The sequence below is a fragment of the Strongylocentrotus purpuratus genome, unplaced genomic scaffold (assembly GCF_000002235.5).
Source record: "Strongylocentrotus purpuratus isolate Spur 01 unplaced genomic scaffold, Spur_5.0 spur5_scaffold_14, whole genome shotgun sequence".
Taxonomy (NCBI): Eukaryota; Metazoa; Echinodermata; class Echinoidea; order Camarodonta; family Strongylocentrotidae; genus Strongylocentrotus; species Strongylocentrotus purpuratus.
In genome coordinates this window covers 23,923,650-23,940,119 of record NW_022145599.1, presented here as the reverse complement: position 1 = coordinate 23,940,119, position 16,470 = coordinate 23,923,650, and the positions used below count along the sequence as shown (strand labels likewise).

At 37.8% G+C, this 16,470-nt stretch overlaps 1 protein-coding gene across 1 annotated transcript; it reads right to left on the bottom strand.

Moving 5' to 3' along the window:
• Positions 1-2,341: 2,341 nt before the first annotated feature.
• On the bottom strand, positions 2,342-5,523 carry LOC105443689. Its single transcript, XM_011677177.2, has 3 exons — positions 4,834-5,523; positions 4,308-4,389; positions 2,342-3,411 (listed from the first exon to the last, which is right to left on the bottom strand). The coding sequence occupies exons 1-3, from the start codon at positions 5,096-5,098 to the stop codon at positions 3,060-3,062; spliced, it is 699 nt and encodes a 232-aa protein (XP_011675479.2). The 5' UTR covers positions 5,099-5,523; the 3' UTR covers positions 2,342-3,059.
• Positions 5,524-16,470: the final 10,947 nt, after the last annotated feature.

Here is a 16,470-nt window from a genome sequence, read left to right as displayed (position 1 = left end):
AATCAGATCAGTGTTGCACAACGTAAATGATTCATTTTAATTCTGTTGAGGTACAACTGGTTATCAAAATAGAGGCCGTTACATCACATTTTCCTTCCTAGTAGTACCCCTTTCCCTTATATGTGCTCCTTTTCACCTCTAATGATCACCCCTTTAACTTAAAGGTAAAGACCAGTATTGGTAACGCCCCAATTTCAAAAAATGAAATGGAAGCTCTCATTACCAATCATGTGAAAGAATATGTTTTGACTAATACATGATGATAAAAAATTTGCCGGGAAACCGCCTACTAATTCATATATTTGGTAAATTTATTTCTCTCATGGTCGTGTGAGAGAGATAGGGTAGTCCCATATACATCTTTCTGTGTATAGTGCTTGTAACTTTACGAAGAATGGGCCAAATTTCTTATCATTTTGATGATTCCAGAACCTTGCAGATGCTAGATGCTAGATGATCAACCTTTTCTGATCGATTCCACAACGTTTCTTTCACAATGCAATCGCATGACCATTACTGGTCTTTACCTTTAACCCAATTTTACTTCGCAAAGTGCCCATTTCCTTACGAACTAGTGTCCTTTCCCCTTCGGAGTATGTAGGTCAAAGGTGAAAGGTCATAGCTCATTAAATAGGCAAAAACACCTAAATATATATGTGAAAATGTGGTTAACTTCCTTGCCTATTAATATAATAGTATAGTCCAATGGAGGTTACTTGTTCTGATGTATATAGGCCATTTGTACCCTGCGAGGGGATGCTACACTTTGTGTTGACTTGTTTCAGATTCCTATTCCAGCCATTAAAAGAAGAATGCAAATAAAAATGAAAGAATAGCAGCGGCAAATCAGAGAACATTAAAAATATCAGCTGACTGGAAACCTTTATTTCAGAATAAATGACATCTATCTATTCATAGCCAAATGTTAATAAGGTCAGTGTATGATTTATCATTAAAAAAAGTCATATCTTTGCTCGACAAAATTGTTAACTAAATCTTGTCGTTGGCTAGATTGTAGGAACATATAGATGATTGAAGTTTAGTTCAATCATCTATATGTTCCTACCAAGCTATAAAAATGCAAGAGAACAGAACATACAGCAATAAGTGGTAGTACAGAATTTACAGATTAAATACACATACTGTGTGAGTCAAAAAAAAGTTTACACCTAGAGAATTGCTAATTATTTTAAAAAAATCATCTATGAACAGTTAAGTATTATACATCTTATGAAAGAGTGTTTTATCCCAAATCAGTTGGTATCATTTTTGTGTGGTATTTGATCACGCTTGGATGAAAATGAGGCATTGTTTGCGAGAGTGCAAAAATCAACTTGCGCCAAAGTGATGCCTACACATACCACACAAAAATGATACCAAATGATTTGGGATAAAACACTCTTTCATAAGATGTATAATCATTTACTGTTCATAGATGATTTTTTAAATAATTAGCAATTTTCTAGGTGTAAACTTTTTTTTGACTCACACTGTATTTCGGACGTCTTTTTATATTTCATTTATAATACATAATATTAATTCCTAATGATGCACAGTAAAGGAATTCACTTTTCTACAAGCCATAATAGGCCATAATGCGCCAAAGTGATGCCTACAGCATGTATTATGTTGGGATTAGCAAGAGTGAGAGTGAGAGAATGAATTGAATGTATCAAATGAATGCATTGGATATGCTTTTTGCAGAAGCAAAGTCACACACACGCACAAATTAATGTACGTTGATATTTGATATTCGATATTTGATATGTGTGGAATGATTAAATTTGTTAGGGATGTTATTTGGATCTGCAAAGACCGAATTAATACCCAAATCCCAATTGTTTTATTCAAACATCACACAAGCAACTTTGGCGCAAATCAATTTTTGCACTCTATCAAACAATGCCTCGTGTTCATCCAAGCGTGAACACATACCACACAAAAAGATACCAAATGATTTGGGATAAAACACTCTTTCATAAGATGTATAATCATTTACTGTTCATTGATGATTTTTAAAATAATTAGCAATTTTCTAGGTGTAAACTTTTTTTTTACTCACACTGTATCCCAAAATCCCAATTGTTTTATTCAAACATCACACAAGCAACTTTGGCGCAAATCGATTTTTGCACTCTATCAAACAATGCCTCGTGTTCATCCAAGTGCGAACACATACCACACAAAAAGATACCAAATGATTTGGGATAAAACACTCTTTCATAAGATGTATAATCATTTACTGTTCATTGATGATTTTTAAAATAATTAGCAATTTTCTAGGTGTAAACTTTTTTTTGACTCACACTGTATTTCAGACTTTTTTATATTTCATTTATAATACATAATATTAATTCCTAATGATGCACAGTAAAGGAATTCACTTTTCTACCAGCCATAATAGGGATCACTTCCTTTGGAGTTGAGACCACACCACATAGAGTGAAATCCAGTCCAAAGTAGTGAGTGAAGAGGCCTTTTTCGTTATGTAACCAAATTTATGCATATGCCTTTGTGAAGCGCCTCAATACGAAAGATTTCATTCATCCGTAACAAATAAATGTATCTCAAGAGTCAGAATTAAAATTACATACATTAGTTGTTTCTAGGTAGGACAATTTCCCAATTCTACACTTCCAAGTTATTTTACAGCAGGTGTTACTCTGATATTTTACTTCATTTATAAACAATGGCCCATTGGGTCCAAGACTCAAAGAATACTTTGTCACTTGTCCCAACTTAGATAACATGAATGCAAAATTACTTTAAGAGAAATGTACCTTGGGCAAGTTCAATAGACTTGTCCATCACTTTTTGAAACCTGCTAACAGCACAATGGCTTCTTATGTAATCAACCTAAACATCATTGATATGTATATACAAAAGGGTACTGATATTTCATTTGAGTAGATTCCTCGAAACTCTTTGCAATCAAGTGTAAAACATTTAAGATATACCGCATCTCGTTTGCATATTTTGTCACTTAATCTTTGCACACAAAGTCAAGGCAGTAAAAAGGGCACTGGTCCATTGACTCCATTTGAAGTTCACTTTGGTCGTTATAAATGATATTCCTCCTTGACCCGAATGAGTCGTGCTTTCTGCAAAGCTTGTCCAAGTTTTGCTCTTTGCTCGGATGGCTCTATCTTTTCCCTCCAGTTAAAGAGCATCTCAATGGTACCGGCCGCGGTCACTTCTCCTGTTACGTAGTTCATTGCTTTGTATTTCTTGAGATCCGCATACTGAACGCCCAGAGCGCTTGAGAGTTCGTCCACGCCGGTAAAGAGGCGTTTGCCGAGTTTTCTGAGGGTTTCGTCGTCGATGCCCCTGTCGTCGCCGGGCTGGGCAGGCTGAGCGGGCTGAGCAGGCTGGACGGGCTGAGCTGGCGGGAGATCTTGAGCTGGCAGGTGTCTGGAACATAAACAGATCCGGATATGAAACCGATTACTGATAGCACTAATGTGAACAAGTTGGCATTTAATTCTTATTACATAACATACTTCAGAAGTAAAATTTTGTACAACAAACACAGGAAAAATACCGAGTGTAAATACAAATATGCATGCAGGTTCATTGTTCAAGAGCAGTTATGAAGATCAAATAATAAGGGACCATAGAGTTAGTATGAATTACTTCAACGAAAATTGTTCGTAATATTTATGTCGGCCTACTTGTACCACACAGTGTGTTCGGACCGAACCGGGGGTGGGGGGGGGGGGGGGGGGCCTGGGGGGATTTTTTTTTAAATTTATTTGTTCAGAAATGTATGTTTTCAAAAAATATTCGGGGCCACGTGTCGCCCCCCCCCCCCCCATAGCTACGCCACAGCCGTGGGGGTTTCCCCCATCCAATATTTTCCTAGCTTATCATTTTGTTTGCTCATTTAATTTTTACCCTCTTCTCGTATTATGAATAGCAACCCTCATTCTGCATTATGAATAGCGACCCTCTCCTCGTATTATATGAATAGCAACCCTCTTCTGTATCATGAATAGCATTCCTTAACTTCCTTGTGAATAGCGACCCTCTTCTTCGATTAGGAACAGCAGTCCTTATGAATAGCGACCCTCTTCTCATATTATGATTAGCGACCCTCTTCTCATATTATGAATAGCGACCCTCTTCTTTGATTATGAATAGCGTTCCTTAACTTCCTTATGAATAATGACCCTTATGAATGATGACCCTTTTCTCAAATTATGAAAAGCCGTCCTTAAATAGCAAGCAGACCCGAATTTTAATACCCTTAACAGGGATTATATCTTGCATGGTATTACTATTAGACACCTTTATCATTACAAACTCACCGTTTTGTATCAGCCGTAAACAGTTTTGTTTCAGCAGACGCACTTGGTCCTTGTTTGTTTTCCTTCAGTTGTCCTGTTTTACCTTGTCAAGAGATTATAAGTTAAAGTAGTAAGAAACAGTTATTGAAGTTTGTTCATCAGAAATCCTATTGTGAATACCCTCTCTTTTTGTCTGCAAAGGACAGTAGAGACCGAGTTTTCAAACGAATGATTTTGTGTTGGTCGAGTCATATGGAATAACTACAGTGTCCTCTTGAATTAATGGCCAATATATAATAATAAATTAATAATAGTGGGTTCTTGCGATTTCAACCTCAGCACTAGTTATACTTTTTTTTTTAAATATAATCATAGGTCAGTGAAATGAAATGCTATATACACTATCTAACAGGGGTTTATTTAGGACATATTACTTGTCTTGAAACTGTCAGAATTGAATTGTTTCTTTACAATCCTCTGCTCTGCATGCATGCTGCGCGTGTTACGCACAGAATATATGATTTTGTATGTTATTACGAATACATACCTGCCAGAATCTGATCACAGACACTCCCCAAACCAGTTTTAGTCAAAGCTTCTTTCAACCTCTCTATCGATCCATCTTTGTCAGTCCAAGATCTCAACATTTGGAAGGTTCCGTTCATATTAAATGAATCTTGCTCATTTTCCTTCCGAAAAGTCTCAATTTCGAAATGATTGAATTCCAGAAACACTCCCAGTTTGGATAAAGTACCATCGGGGATCAACTTACAAATGTTGATCAGATCGTTGTGTTTTAGAGTCCGATCCATTCGGATTAAGATCCCTTTAAAATTGCAAGAGAATGAGTATTGGAAGGTGTACAATTAGTTGAGTTCAACTGCAATTGTGTCAATGATAGAATACTTATTTGTAGTACTATAGTAGACTTTCACGCTGTAATTCATAGTAGATCACCCGTATCCTTGTGGTACGGCACCCTCAGCATACCATGGCCACTGTACTGCACTGTACTGTACGTGTATACAGTACAGACCTACATACGATAGCTTCCTAGTGCAAAGTCCGTGCACGCAGCGCTCATCATGCATGCTCATAGGGGACATCATGGGGGAATCCCCCTTTGATCTGTCTGCATGACGTAAATCATAGTTGTTTTTGTTGCTGTTGCTGTTGTTGTTGTTGTCGTTGTTGTTTTTGTTAAGTACCCTCTATTTTCATTCACTCAGAATATTGACGCCTGTGTACTACTGAAATTAAAGACGCAAGGAACGCAGCGTGACATAGTCACAACCAGGCGCGTACGCAGGGGGGGGTGTTTGGGGGGGGGTTAACCCCCCCCCCCCCGCCTTTGGTAGTTTTATGTGTATAAACCTCCCCTAAAAAAAACCCAACCCCCCCCCTTTGGCTGACCTCAAAAAGGAAACCTTACCCCCCCCCCCCCCCCCCCCAACGGAGCAAAATGTCAAATTTTCAAATTTCGAGACCAAAAAAAAAAAAAAAGTGTCCTCTTACCCACCCCCCCCCCCCCCGCTTATTCAGCGGCTTGCTGAGTCGATGCGAAATTTTCGGCCCGATTCAAAAATGTTAACCCCCCCCCCCCTTCAAAAAATCCTGCGTACGCGCCTGATATCAACAGATGTGACCGGACTCGGACAGGTTGGTTATCTGGACAATACTTGATGAATAAAATAGCAATTTGAAGAAATTTACACGCAATATTTCATGAATTTGTAGAGAAATATTATAATAACAATGACGCCATTTGATACATATTTTTCATTTAATCGAAAGCCATGTAAGATAAGAGGAGGATAGAGGTGCACGTGCCAGGGGTGCTAAATTCTCAAAGGCGCGCAAAGGAAGAAGAACAAAAACACACTAAAGATCTGAAAGGGTAATCGGAGAAAATGGAAGAAAAGTCCAGGCGTATACGATTCTTATCTTAAGGATTATTTCGCCCCCAATACGAAGGGTAAATATAGTTTTTAGGGTATAATATTCGAACATACGTTCACGGTCGCTCAGTGCAGTGCTCCCTGGTATGTATTGATCAAGGATGTCGTGATTTTGCGCCTCGATAGCTTTTTAAAACGTATAATTCGCGTTGCTTTATTCCATATTGCACCAAATATACTGCCATGTAAAAAAAAAAGGGACATTGTGGAGGTTCAGTATTTGAAAGAAAAGGGCTTAGTTTTACTATATACCTGCAGTGAACTCGTTAATTTTGCACCCCAGTTGAAGAAGAACTGATTAGGAGGACGCTTGTGTTCATAATTATCAACTCCTCTGCTCTGTTGCAGTTATAAACGTACGAGGCGGAGTGGGGTGGGGGGCTACGGGCTAGAGGTGCCCCCGAGGAATTTTAGATTTCCAATATTTGAGCAACTATCGGCTCATATTTTATTGTGCATGCATGCCAAATTCGGGCAGAGCGCTGTCCGAACAACCCCACCTTTGGGTAAATAAATCGCATTGGGATAGCAAGGGCCCGAATATATTTAAAATAAAATCTTAGCTAGAGACTTTTGTTGATGAAATAGCAGTTTGAAGAAATTTGTTGCCGCTTCACTGATTCACTCCTTCACAAAATTTAAAAATCTTTTGATGACGAAGTAATGGAATGAAAGTGTCTTTTTTCTCCCTACTCGCTCACTTCGTTCGCTCGTAACAGTGTTTGTGGATGATAAGTTTGGTCAATTTCATTGCTTGCCCCGGGTGCCGAAATACTCCGATCGTCCCGTATATTGAACCTACCTGGGATGCTATTTTGTCCAGACCTGTATTTCAGTATTGTTGGTTATACTGGAATGTAGTATATTGGAACATTACACGACAAATGGATATGATAATAATCGCACAATGATGATACAATAATGAGACTAATTAGCCAAATTATGATGAGGATGCATAATGTCAACAAACTTATATTCTACACAATTGTATTTGGGAATGGTATTTCACAGTCTAATGGAAAGAACACTTGATTTATCCACATTTTCTATTAGAGCAGAATTACTCATTTGCTTAAAAACAAATCTTTTTGCCTGACAAGGACGAGAAAATGTACTAATAATGTGTCATATGCCTAAAAAATATTCCATTGTAAATATTATTATTTTCCATATGTTCATTCATGAAAATGGACGTAGTAAGTTTCCTTTTTTCCTTCTTTTACTTTCTTATTGTTCTTCTTCTTTGTCATCTTACTCTTTTACATCCAATCCCTCTTCTTCTCTGATATCCTCATTCCGCCATCACCGTTTTCCTCATTATTCTTTTCAGAACACTACTCTAGGAGTCTAGGTACTGTTATTTGTAATAGAGAGACCAACATTCAGTTAATTGTGCTTCGTCATTGTAAGTGGAATAGCGCCAGCTACAGTTGATGTGTGTGTGTCTCGTTGACGCTGTCATGACTGCCAGCGGCCAGCGGCCAGCGCGACAGATGGCATGAGCAGGTGTGCATGTGAAGTCTCAACAAAGCCCGCTTTTTCACTTGACGGAAGGGAAATAACAACAAGAAAGAAAAGGAATATAACTTCTTGAATGTTGTGTTTGAAATGACAATTTAACAATAATATTTCTCACTCTCTCTATCTCTCTCTCTCTTTTGTACTCCTCTCTCGTCCAGTTTGTCTGTCGTTGTCTCATCAATTATGAGTTGCTCTTATACTCTTCCATTGCGGTTCTCTTTCTCTCCCCCTTATCCATTGATCTTTTCGTAAGTAGATCATCCATATATTTATCCACTCACTGTATATTTTTCTGTACCCCTACATGCCTGCCTTTCTGTGTCCTTGCACACGCCATCTCCCCATGCTTCCCGTTCAAGCAAAACAAAATCGTGACATGGGCATAACAACAATGAGTTATCAGTACCTCCTCTGGCAAAATACTTCTCAAATTTGGCTGGGGATTATTTTCCCTTTCGACTCTTACCAACTCAATGCATTATCTTCATTTTGTGATCGTGTTCTGTTCCAGGCTTTATTTTGCGAAATACATATCGCTAAGGGTGGGTTCCCATTTAGATACGGGACACGGGATAAAGTTCAGAATTTGGTAAGTGTACCATAATTGATGGCCGAGTTTAGACCATTGTCATACAACTCATCATTTAACCCAGGGGCATGATGATAGTCTGTAGCAGCCCACATTCCCGAACATTCCCTTTCACCCGTCATTAGACCATGATTAGACTCACACTATGCATCTCAATTTCTTCCTCATGACTCACCTACGTCATGGAGCTCTGCAAGTACGTTACCATAGCAACCACACCTGCAGTTCTTTGATTGACTCCTCCCAGGTAACACGGAGTAGTCGTACCATTGCAGACCCGACCATGCTAACATTTGGGGGTAGGAAAGTGTTCATCTCGTTCAAGCGGTGAATAACAAAATGAAGCACAGATCTTGTTGCTTGTTTGCCTTGGTAGAAAAAACAAACACGAAACTTTATATTTTTACGAGCTTGAATCTTAAATTCTGCTTCTGTATTTATAAACGCTGACCCGAGAGTGTAAATGACTGCACGATATTTTCTAATAATAGTAGACCTGTTTAATAATATCATAGACCTATACCTACTACCATTATGCACGTTACTCTCCTGAACCTCTGCATACCGACTATTTGGGTTCACCTCCCGTAATGGCATCTCTATGGATGAAATTCACTTAGAATACATTTGCTCTTGCTATGCGTGGCAAGCCTCTAGCAAGCTTTTGAGTTGTCTGGAGAAACTTTTGTTTAAGAAGTGTGCATGGAATTGGTGCACAGGTGTGTTTGCAATATTTTTTTCTTTCCCTTTGATAGATGGAATTAAGCAAAGTTTTTGTTGACATTCCAAAGAATAATGTGCAAACAAGATATGAAAATTAGTTTAGACCATAATAATGAGCCCTATCAAAAGCTTACCTTTTCTTTGCTAGGGGTGCCAGAAAATGGAAAGACCCCCTTTCCATGAAAAGGAAAGATTACAGCTGTAAAAACAAACACGAAAAACCCAGTTTGTTAATAAGGTGGCGGGGGGCTTATACGCCCAAGAATCTTTCAACATTTTGTTGTTTTGTTTTTCTTGTCAAACCGTCCATGAACAAAGCATGGATAAGACACGGGGCATTCCTGAAATCTTATTTTCCCAGGAGAAAAAATTATATCTGGAGACAAATTCACGCCCCCCCCCCTCTTTTCTTTCAGAGAATCCTGGATCCGCCCTTCTATATACCAAAAATGTTAAAAACACAACTATTCGAAACAGACCATGAAGGTCATACCACTTTACCACTCCTTTTAGAAACTAGCAAAGGTCAAAGACAGACACAATTCTTCAAGGTTCAACTTTCAGGTTATCGGTCTAATATTCACGATATAGGCCTAACATAATACCTAGTAGTTGGTCGATTGTTAAACAATTTTGTGCGAAATTTGAAAGCAGGCTATTATTGCAATTTTCGATGGAAGTAGTTTGTTCCGGGAGTTTGTTTTCAACTACTGGAAATATTTTTTGGAAAGGTTTATGGATAGCCCCCCCCCCCCCCCCTTGAAATTAGCAATAGGCCTATGCAGATTTGAGCAACCGCTATACCTCATAGTCGGTCAGCAAGGTTCGGTCTATTGACATTAACGGTCTATTAAGATAAATTTCACTCTTAATAATAAACTTTTTGCTTTCTCGCTTTTCATGATCGCAAAATGTAAATTCTGCCAAACTGTTCTTGTGGAATGATACTATGCACATTACACCCACGATCGTCATTGCGCACTTACGATTATGGGCCTACTCATTAGCTTTCTATAGCCTATGGGTGTGGATTAAAAGTTCGTATTGGGGGACTTTGGAACGTCTCCAGAAGAACCTTGCGCACCGTCCAAACCGCGAGGTTATCTCGCAATCGAGACTTGTATGTGGTTTACAGTGGAACGATGTGTTGGCTAGCCTCACCCTGTATAAATTAGGCTTTTTTCTTCTTTTTAGTTTTCTAACTCCGTCTCTCCATCTCTCTCCCTCTCTAGTGGTCTCTCTCTGACCCCTGTTACACATACGTCTGAAAGTGGACTGAGGCCGGCCCCGGAGTCGGCTCGACGTATGTGTAACACCAACTTTTTTCGAAAAGCCGGACTGAGGCCAGGTGGACTCAGTCCACCTCGGGATGTGGTTTGAGGCCGGCCTCAGTCCCGCAATCGGTATGTGTAACACCAAAAGTGGACTCGGGCCGGCTTATAAGCGGAAGTGACGTAACCTGTATTCTTTGTTTTTATCATTCTATCACTCTCTCTTTCTGTCTTTCCTTATGTTATTCTTTTTTTTTATAGTTCTATCACTTTCTCTTTCTGTCTTTCCTTATGTGAAATGTTTTTATCATTCTATCCTTTTTTCTTTCTGTCTTTCCTTATGTTATTCTTTGTTTTTATCATTCTATCGCTTTCTCTTTCTGTCTTTCCTTATGTTATTCTTTGTTTCTTCCTTCTATAACCTTCTCTTTCTGTCTTTCCTTATGTTATTCTTTGTGTTTATCATTCTATCACTTTCTCTTTCTGTCTTTCCTTATGTTATTCTTTGTTTCTTCCTTCTTTCATCTTCTCTTATGTTATTCTTTGTTTTTATCATTCTATATATCACTCTCTTTTTCTGTCTTTCCTTATCTTATTCTTTGTTTTTATCATTCTATCACTTTCTCTTTCTGTCTTTCCTTATGTTATTCTTTGTTTCTCCCTTCTATTACCTTCTCTTATGTTATTCTTTGTTTTTATCATTCTATCACTTTCTCTTTCTGTCTTTCTGGAGTCCGCCCCAACATCAGCTCGTGAAAAGGCGACGTGAGGCCGGCCTATGTGTAGACGCAAAATTGCGGGCCCGAGATCATGTGTAACAGGGGTTTGATGATCTCGAGGCGGCTTCAAATTGCCGGTGTGAGGCCGCCTCCGGGGCCCGCTTTAAAAGCCGACGCATGTGTAACAGGGGTCTATGTCTCTCTCTCTCTCTGTCTCTCTCTAGTGGTCTGTCCCCTCTGTCTCTCTCTCTCTCTCTCTCTCTCTCTCTCCCTCTTCCTCTCAAACTAGCCCTATCTCTGTCTCTTTCTGTGTCTGTTTCTTCCTCTTTCTATGTCGCTCTCCCACTTCTTCACTACTCTCATTCTCTATTTCTCAGCCTCTTTCTCCATATTTCTGTCTGTCTCGGTCTCCCAATTTCTCTGTTTGTCTCCCTTGTAATCACTACTGCATCATTATGAAAGAATTAGATGGCGGTTTGAAAGGCCGAATTTCAGTCAGGGTGGCCTTAGGTTTATTAATAAAATTTACATGTCATTCCTGACTTTCCCAGAATAATTGAAACGGGAAATAAAGGTTACCTTTTAGGGATCCAAACAAGGATACCGAAATGTTATCCCTATATTCTCAAGTAGAAGTGTCGTAGTCCAGTTGATACGTCGCTCGACTGTGAATCACATCGTTCGCGGTTCGAGTCCTGCTGCGGCACCAATCGCATTTGGCAAGGTATTAATCTACGTTTGCAACTCTCCACATAGTAAATGGGTACCCGTTAGGAAGATTTACTAAATGCTTGAGCGCCTGATAGTAGCTCGGCTAAAGCCGGGGTAAATAATATGAATATAGTGCCCTCAGGGAGAACAGTATTAATGTTGATGAAGCTATAAACAAGATTATAGTTATTATGTGAAATGCTCTGTTTTCCGCACTCACACACGATGATCAGTACGCAGTGTCATTGTCTTGATTGTCGGCAAAATAAGTTGTTTTTAAATACACCGTATCAGTGTCTTTGCTGGGTTTTTTAGAGGGGGGTTGAGGGCGAGGGGCCCATGCTCCCTTGTAAAACCCTATAGGGCCCTTCTGATTGCCATCTAGCACCACCCCTTCACCTCCATCATTAAGCTACTTACAAATATGATACACTTTTTTGCTTGTTTGCCTGTCACATAAAAAAAATCTTTCTTAATTTTTCTTTTGGTATTCAATATTATTTCCAGATTTCTATAAAAAAAATCCATCACTATATTTGATACTATATTTGATAACTCCCGTGAACTTATATAAGTTTTCTGTATCAGACATATTCAAATCAACATACTTTCATTTTCATTTTCATCATTATCATTATTAAAAATATCCTGACGTGGGGATAACCGTACTTGGGGATTTTAATCATCTAAGTTTTCAAGAAATTTTAAGAGACGATAGTTTTAGACAAGTAGTCAACAAACCAATAAGGGGATGTAATATACTTGATAAGATTTTTACAAACTTTTCCGAATTTTATGCAAATATTAAATTCTTCCTCCAATTGGTAGAAGTGATCACAATTGTATTATTTGGCATTCAACTATTGGTTCAAAAAATACTTCTAATAAAAAGACCAGGATTGTTCGTCCTTTGAAGGACAGTGGATTACGATTATTTGGTCAATGGTTGACTGCACGAACTTGGGAAGAAGTATTTTTAGATACCTCTGATTTATCATTAACGTGTAATAGGTTAATTGACACCATTAAATGTCACCTTGATCTATACTGACCTTCGCGTGAAGTGAAAGTGAGTAGTACTGACAAACCTTGGGTAACTCCATTTATCAAATCACTTATTCGAGACCGACAAAAAGCTTTTAAAAAAGGAAACGATACTCTTTGGAGGCATTTAAGAAATAAAGTTGCTCAAGCTATTTCTGTTGCAAAAAAGAATTATTATAATACTCGTATTAAAAAGGAAAAGTTGAATAATCCTTCAGCCTGGTATAGACATATAAAGATACTTACAAATGGTAACCAGGACCATATACCGATAATTATTCCTGATATTGATGTTCAAAGTACGCAGTATCCTAAACAAACAGCTAATGCAATTAATGCCTTTTTTTTGTCTATTGCTTCTGATCTTTCTCCTTTAAACAGGAAATCATTACCAGCCTTTTTACCTTCTCAGTGTGAAAGTCCAGAGATTAGTTGTTGGGCAGTTTATTGTAAACTGCGTAAAATGCAGTTACATAAAGCATCTGTTAGAGACGATCTTCCTATTCGCATACTTAGAGAATTTGCATGTGAATTGAGTGTACCGATTACTAGGATCCTTAATATATCTTTTAGACAAGGAGTTGTCCCTTCACAGTGGAGATCCGCTCAAGTAACTCCTATTCCAAAATCGCACCCACCTTGTATTAATAATCTGCGTCCTATAGCTTTGACCTCACATTTTTCTAAGTTAGCTGAATCTTTTATGGCTCAATGGTTATTGAAAGATATTGAGAAACTCATTGATATACATCAGTTTGGTAACAGACCAGGGTTATCTACTACACATTATCTTGTTGGCCTTTTACATCATCTTTATAAACATGCTGTAAACAACAGGTCTATATCAACTATTGTATGTACATATTTTAAACAGGCTTTTGATCGCTTGGATCACAACATTCTAATTGAAAAAATGGTTAATATGCACATAAGACCTTGGATAATAAGTTGGATCATAAGTTTTTTAGAATGTCGTAAACAAAGTACATTATATAATGGAACTCTGTCTGATATTAAATATTGTCATGCCGGTGTTTCCCAAGGGACACGCCTTGGCCCAATTCTGTTCTCAATTATGGTTAATGATTTATGTGAAAATATTCCTATACATTTCTTCAAATATGTTGATGATTTATCTTTAGTACCATGTCGTAAATCAACAGACGTTTCACAATTACAACCCATACTTAACTCTGTGCAATACTGGTCTCAATCAAACAATATGTCACTCAATCCTTTGAAGTGTTTTACCCTGCAAGTTACTTTTATGAAAAATCCTGCTCCTCCTGAAGTTCTTTCCATTAATGACTCTACTCTATGCAATGTACAAACTCTCAAAATTCTTGGATTTATTATACAATCTGATTTAAAATGGAATTTACATGTTAATGATTTAGTCAAAAGGTGCAAAAGAAAACTGTACATGTTGAGGAAACTTAAGAAATTCAATTTACCTTTTAAGGATTTAGTGACAATATACGTAGGTTATATACGACCAATCTTAGAATATTGTGCTCCAGCGTTCTATAGCAGTCTTACAATAGAACAAAATAATAATCTTGAAAAAATACAACGTAGAGTATGTAAGATTATTTTAGGGCCTAGTTACATTATCTATTCTAATGCATGTCAAGTATGCAATTTACCAACTCTTGAGGAGAGGAGACTAGCACTTTGTAGAAAATTCGCAAAATCCCTTTCAAATCACTCTATTTGTCAGACCTGGTTACCTAAGAAAAAAACACACTAATATCACTCTTCGCCGTATTCCCATTTATCAACAATTTCAATTCAAAACAAAAAGATTTAAAAATAGCCCACTGTCGTTTCTAGTTGACATACTCAATAAAAGTTGAAGAAAAAAAAATTGTTTTATTTTGTACTTTTATCGTTATTGCAGGTATACTAAGTGCTTGTCTCCTCCCCTCAGCAGGCTGTTTTAATGTACCTATTTTAATCTTTTTACCATGCTTGTATTGACTTTTATAGGACATTTGTAAACAATTACAGCTGTATTTCTGGAAACTCGTGCAATGTGTTTATGGATTTTAGTTACAGAATCTAAGTCTTATTTTTGATATTGCTAGTTTTTTACATGTATATATTTAAAAGTGTTATCTATTGTGCCGAACATGTAAACATGAATATTCCAGCCAAGGCTGTCCTTCATGTAAAATTGGATTTGTATGAACCATGTTTCTGCTATAATAAAAACCATTTTTGAATTTGAATTTAATTGAAAATGATCATCAACATCAAAACCATCTTCATCATCATCATCACCATTAAAAAAAAATCGTTCATGCATTAATTCTGAATTATGATTCCTCCTTCCTCTTCCCACACGTTTCCCTGACACTTTAATTATTTATTTTTTAATCTTCATGTAATTCAAACATCGTGCTGGTAACCATGGAAGCGAAGGCCTGGAAAATCTAAAAAGAGAAAAGACACTCATCCATACCGCCTCCTGTAAACCGCAATGACAGCTGATGACACCATACAGATCAACATTAAATTTATCGACAGTCTTCCTTTATTATAAGATTGCATTAAAATCTCATTCACAAACCACAGTATACGTCATAAATATGAAAAAACACTAGTATTATGGTCCAAGCAAGATTCATCTTAAGGAGCTGCAATAATTCATGAAATTCGTATGCTCTACCATTATCTTGTATGTGTATTTGAAATAGGCCTACCGTATATTGCCATGGACCCCCCCCCCCCCAACAACAACAAAAAAAACTGGCAGTTTCATGGAGAGATGGGGGAGAGAGAGGGGCACAGGAAGGGAGAAAGAGATAGCAGAGAGAGAGAGAGAGAGAGAGAGAGAAAGAGTGAGAGGGGGGAGGGAGGAGGGCCGAGGGCTTCATTTAATATTCAATCCTTTTGAATCATAATGTTATATCCACTCTCTTGAGCGTGTCTAGTATGAAAGCTGATTAAGAATAGGCGAAGGCGAGAAGGGATCAGCGCCAATGAGAAGAATTTTAATTATTTTTTTTCCTGTCTAAAAATTGACCAACAGATTATTTGTAATGCTTTGCATAGGAATTTATTGATACATGGTAAACGCGTTTTAGAGGGCTATCGGTTTTGGAACGTGAAATTTCCCTGGTTCAACGGTACCGATATTGTGGTCCGTTATAGAGCACCAAGATCGCTTTTCATTTGTCCTTAACGCGGCATATATTATTGACACTATTTCTTTCCGAGTTGATGATTCTATTCCTGGCTATGGATTCAATACCCCCTCCCCCATTTTCAAAATGAAACAAGTCCATGTTGACATTGTGATCAAACGAAAAATACCATCATGACTACAGAGTATAGGGGCTTTATGCTCTGTGAAAAGTAATCAGTGTGAAGTAGTCAGAAGTTCTAGACTCATATTGCATTCAACCTCACTTTGGTGTGGGAGATGTGTGAGTAGGCGTATGCGGGAGCGTGAGAAAAGCATTATCTGTGGCAATGGTTCATTTCCCTATATCACTGGTCCCTTTAAGGGGGCACACACAGCTCTAGCTGCTTCCCTTTAAAATCAAATCTGTCATTTCATAAGTACATACACACATTTTTATTATGACTATTATTATTTTCTTTCAATTTCTAATTCTATATGTATTTTATTGATATTTCAAA

Coding starts and splice junctions, on each gene's coding strand:
- LOC105443689 (XM_011677177.2), bottom strand. CDS start 5,098: ATGGATCGGACTCTAAAACACAACGATCTGATCAACATTTGTAAGTTG. Junction 4,390..4,833: donor CTGTGATCAGATTCTGGCAG/GTATGTATTCGT, acceptor TCTCTTGACAAG/GTAAAACAGGACAACTGAAG. Junction 3,412..4,307: donor TTTACGGCTGATACAAAACG/GTGAGTTTGTAA, acceptor TTTATGTTCCAG/ACACCTGCCAGCTCAAGATC.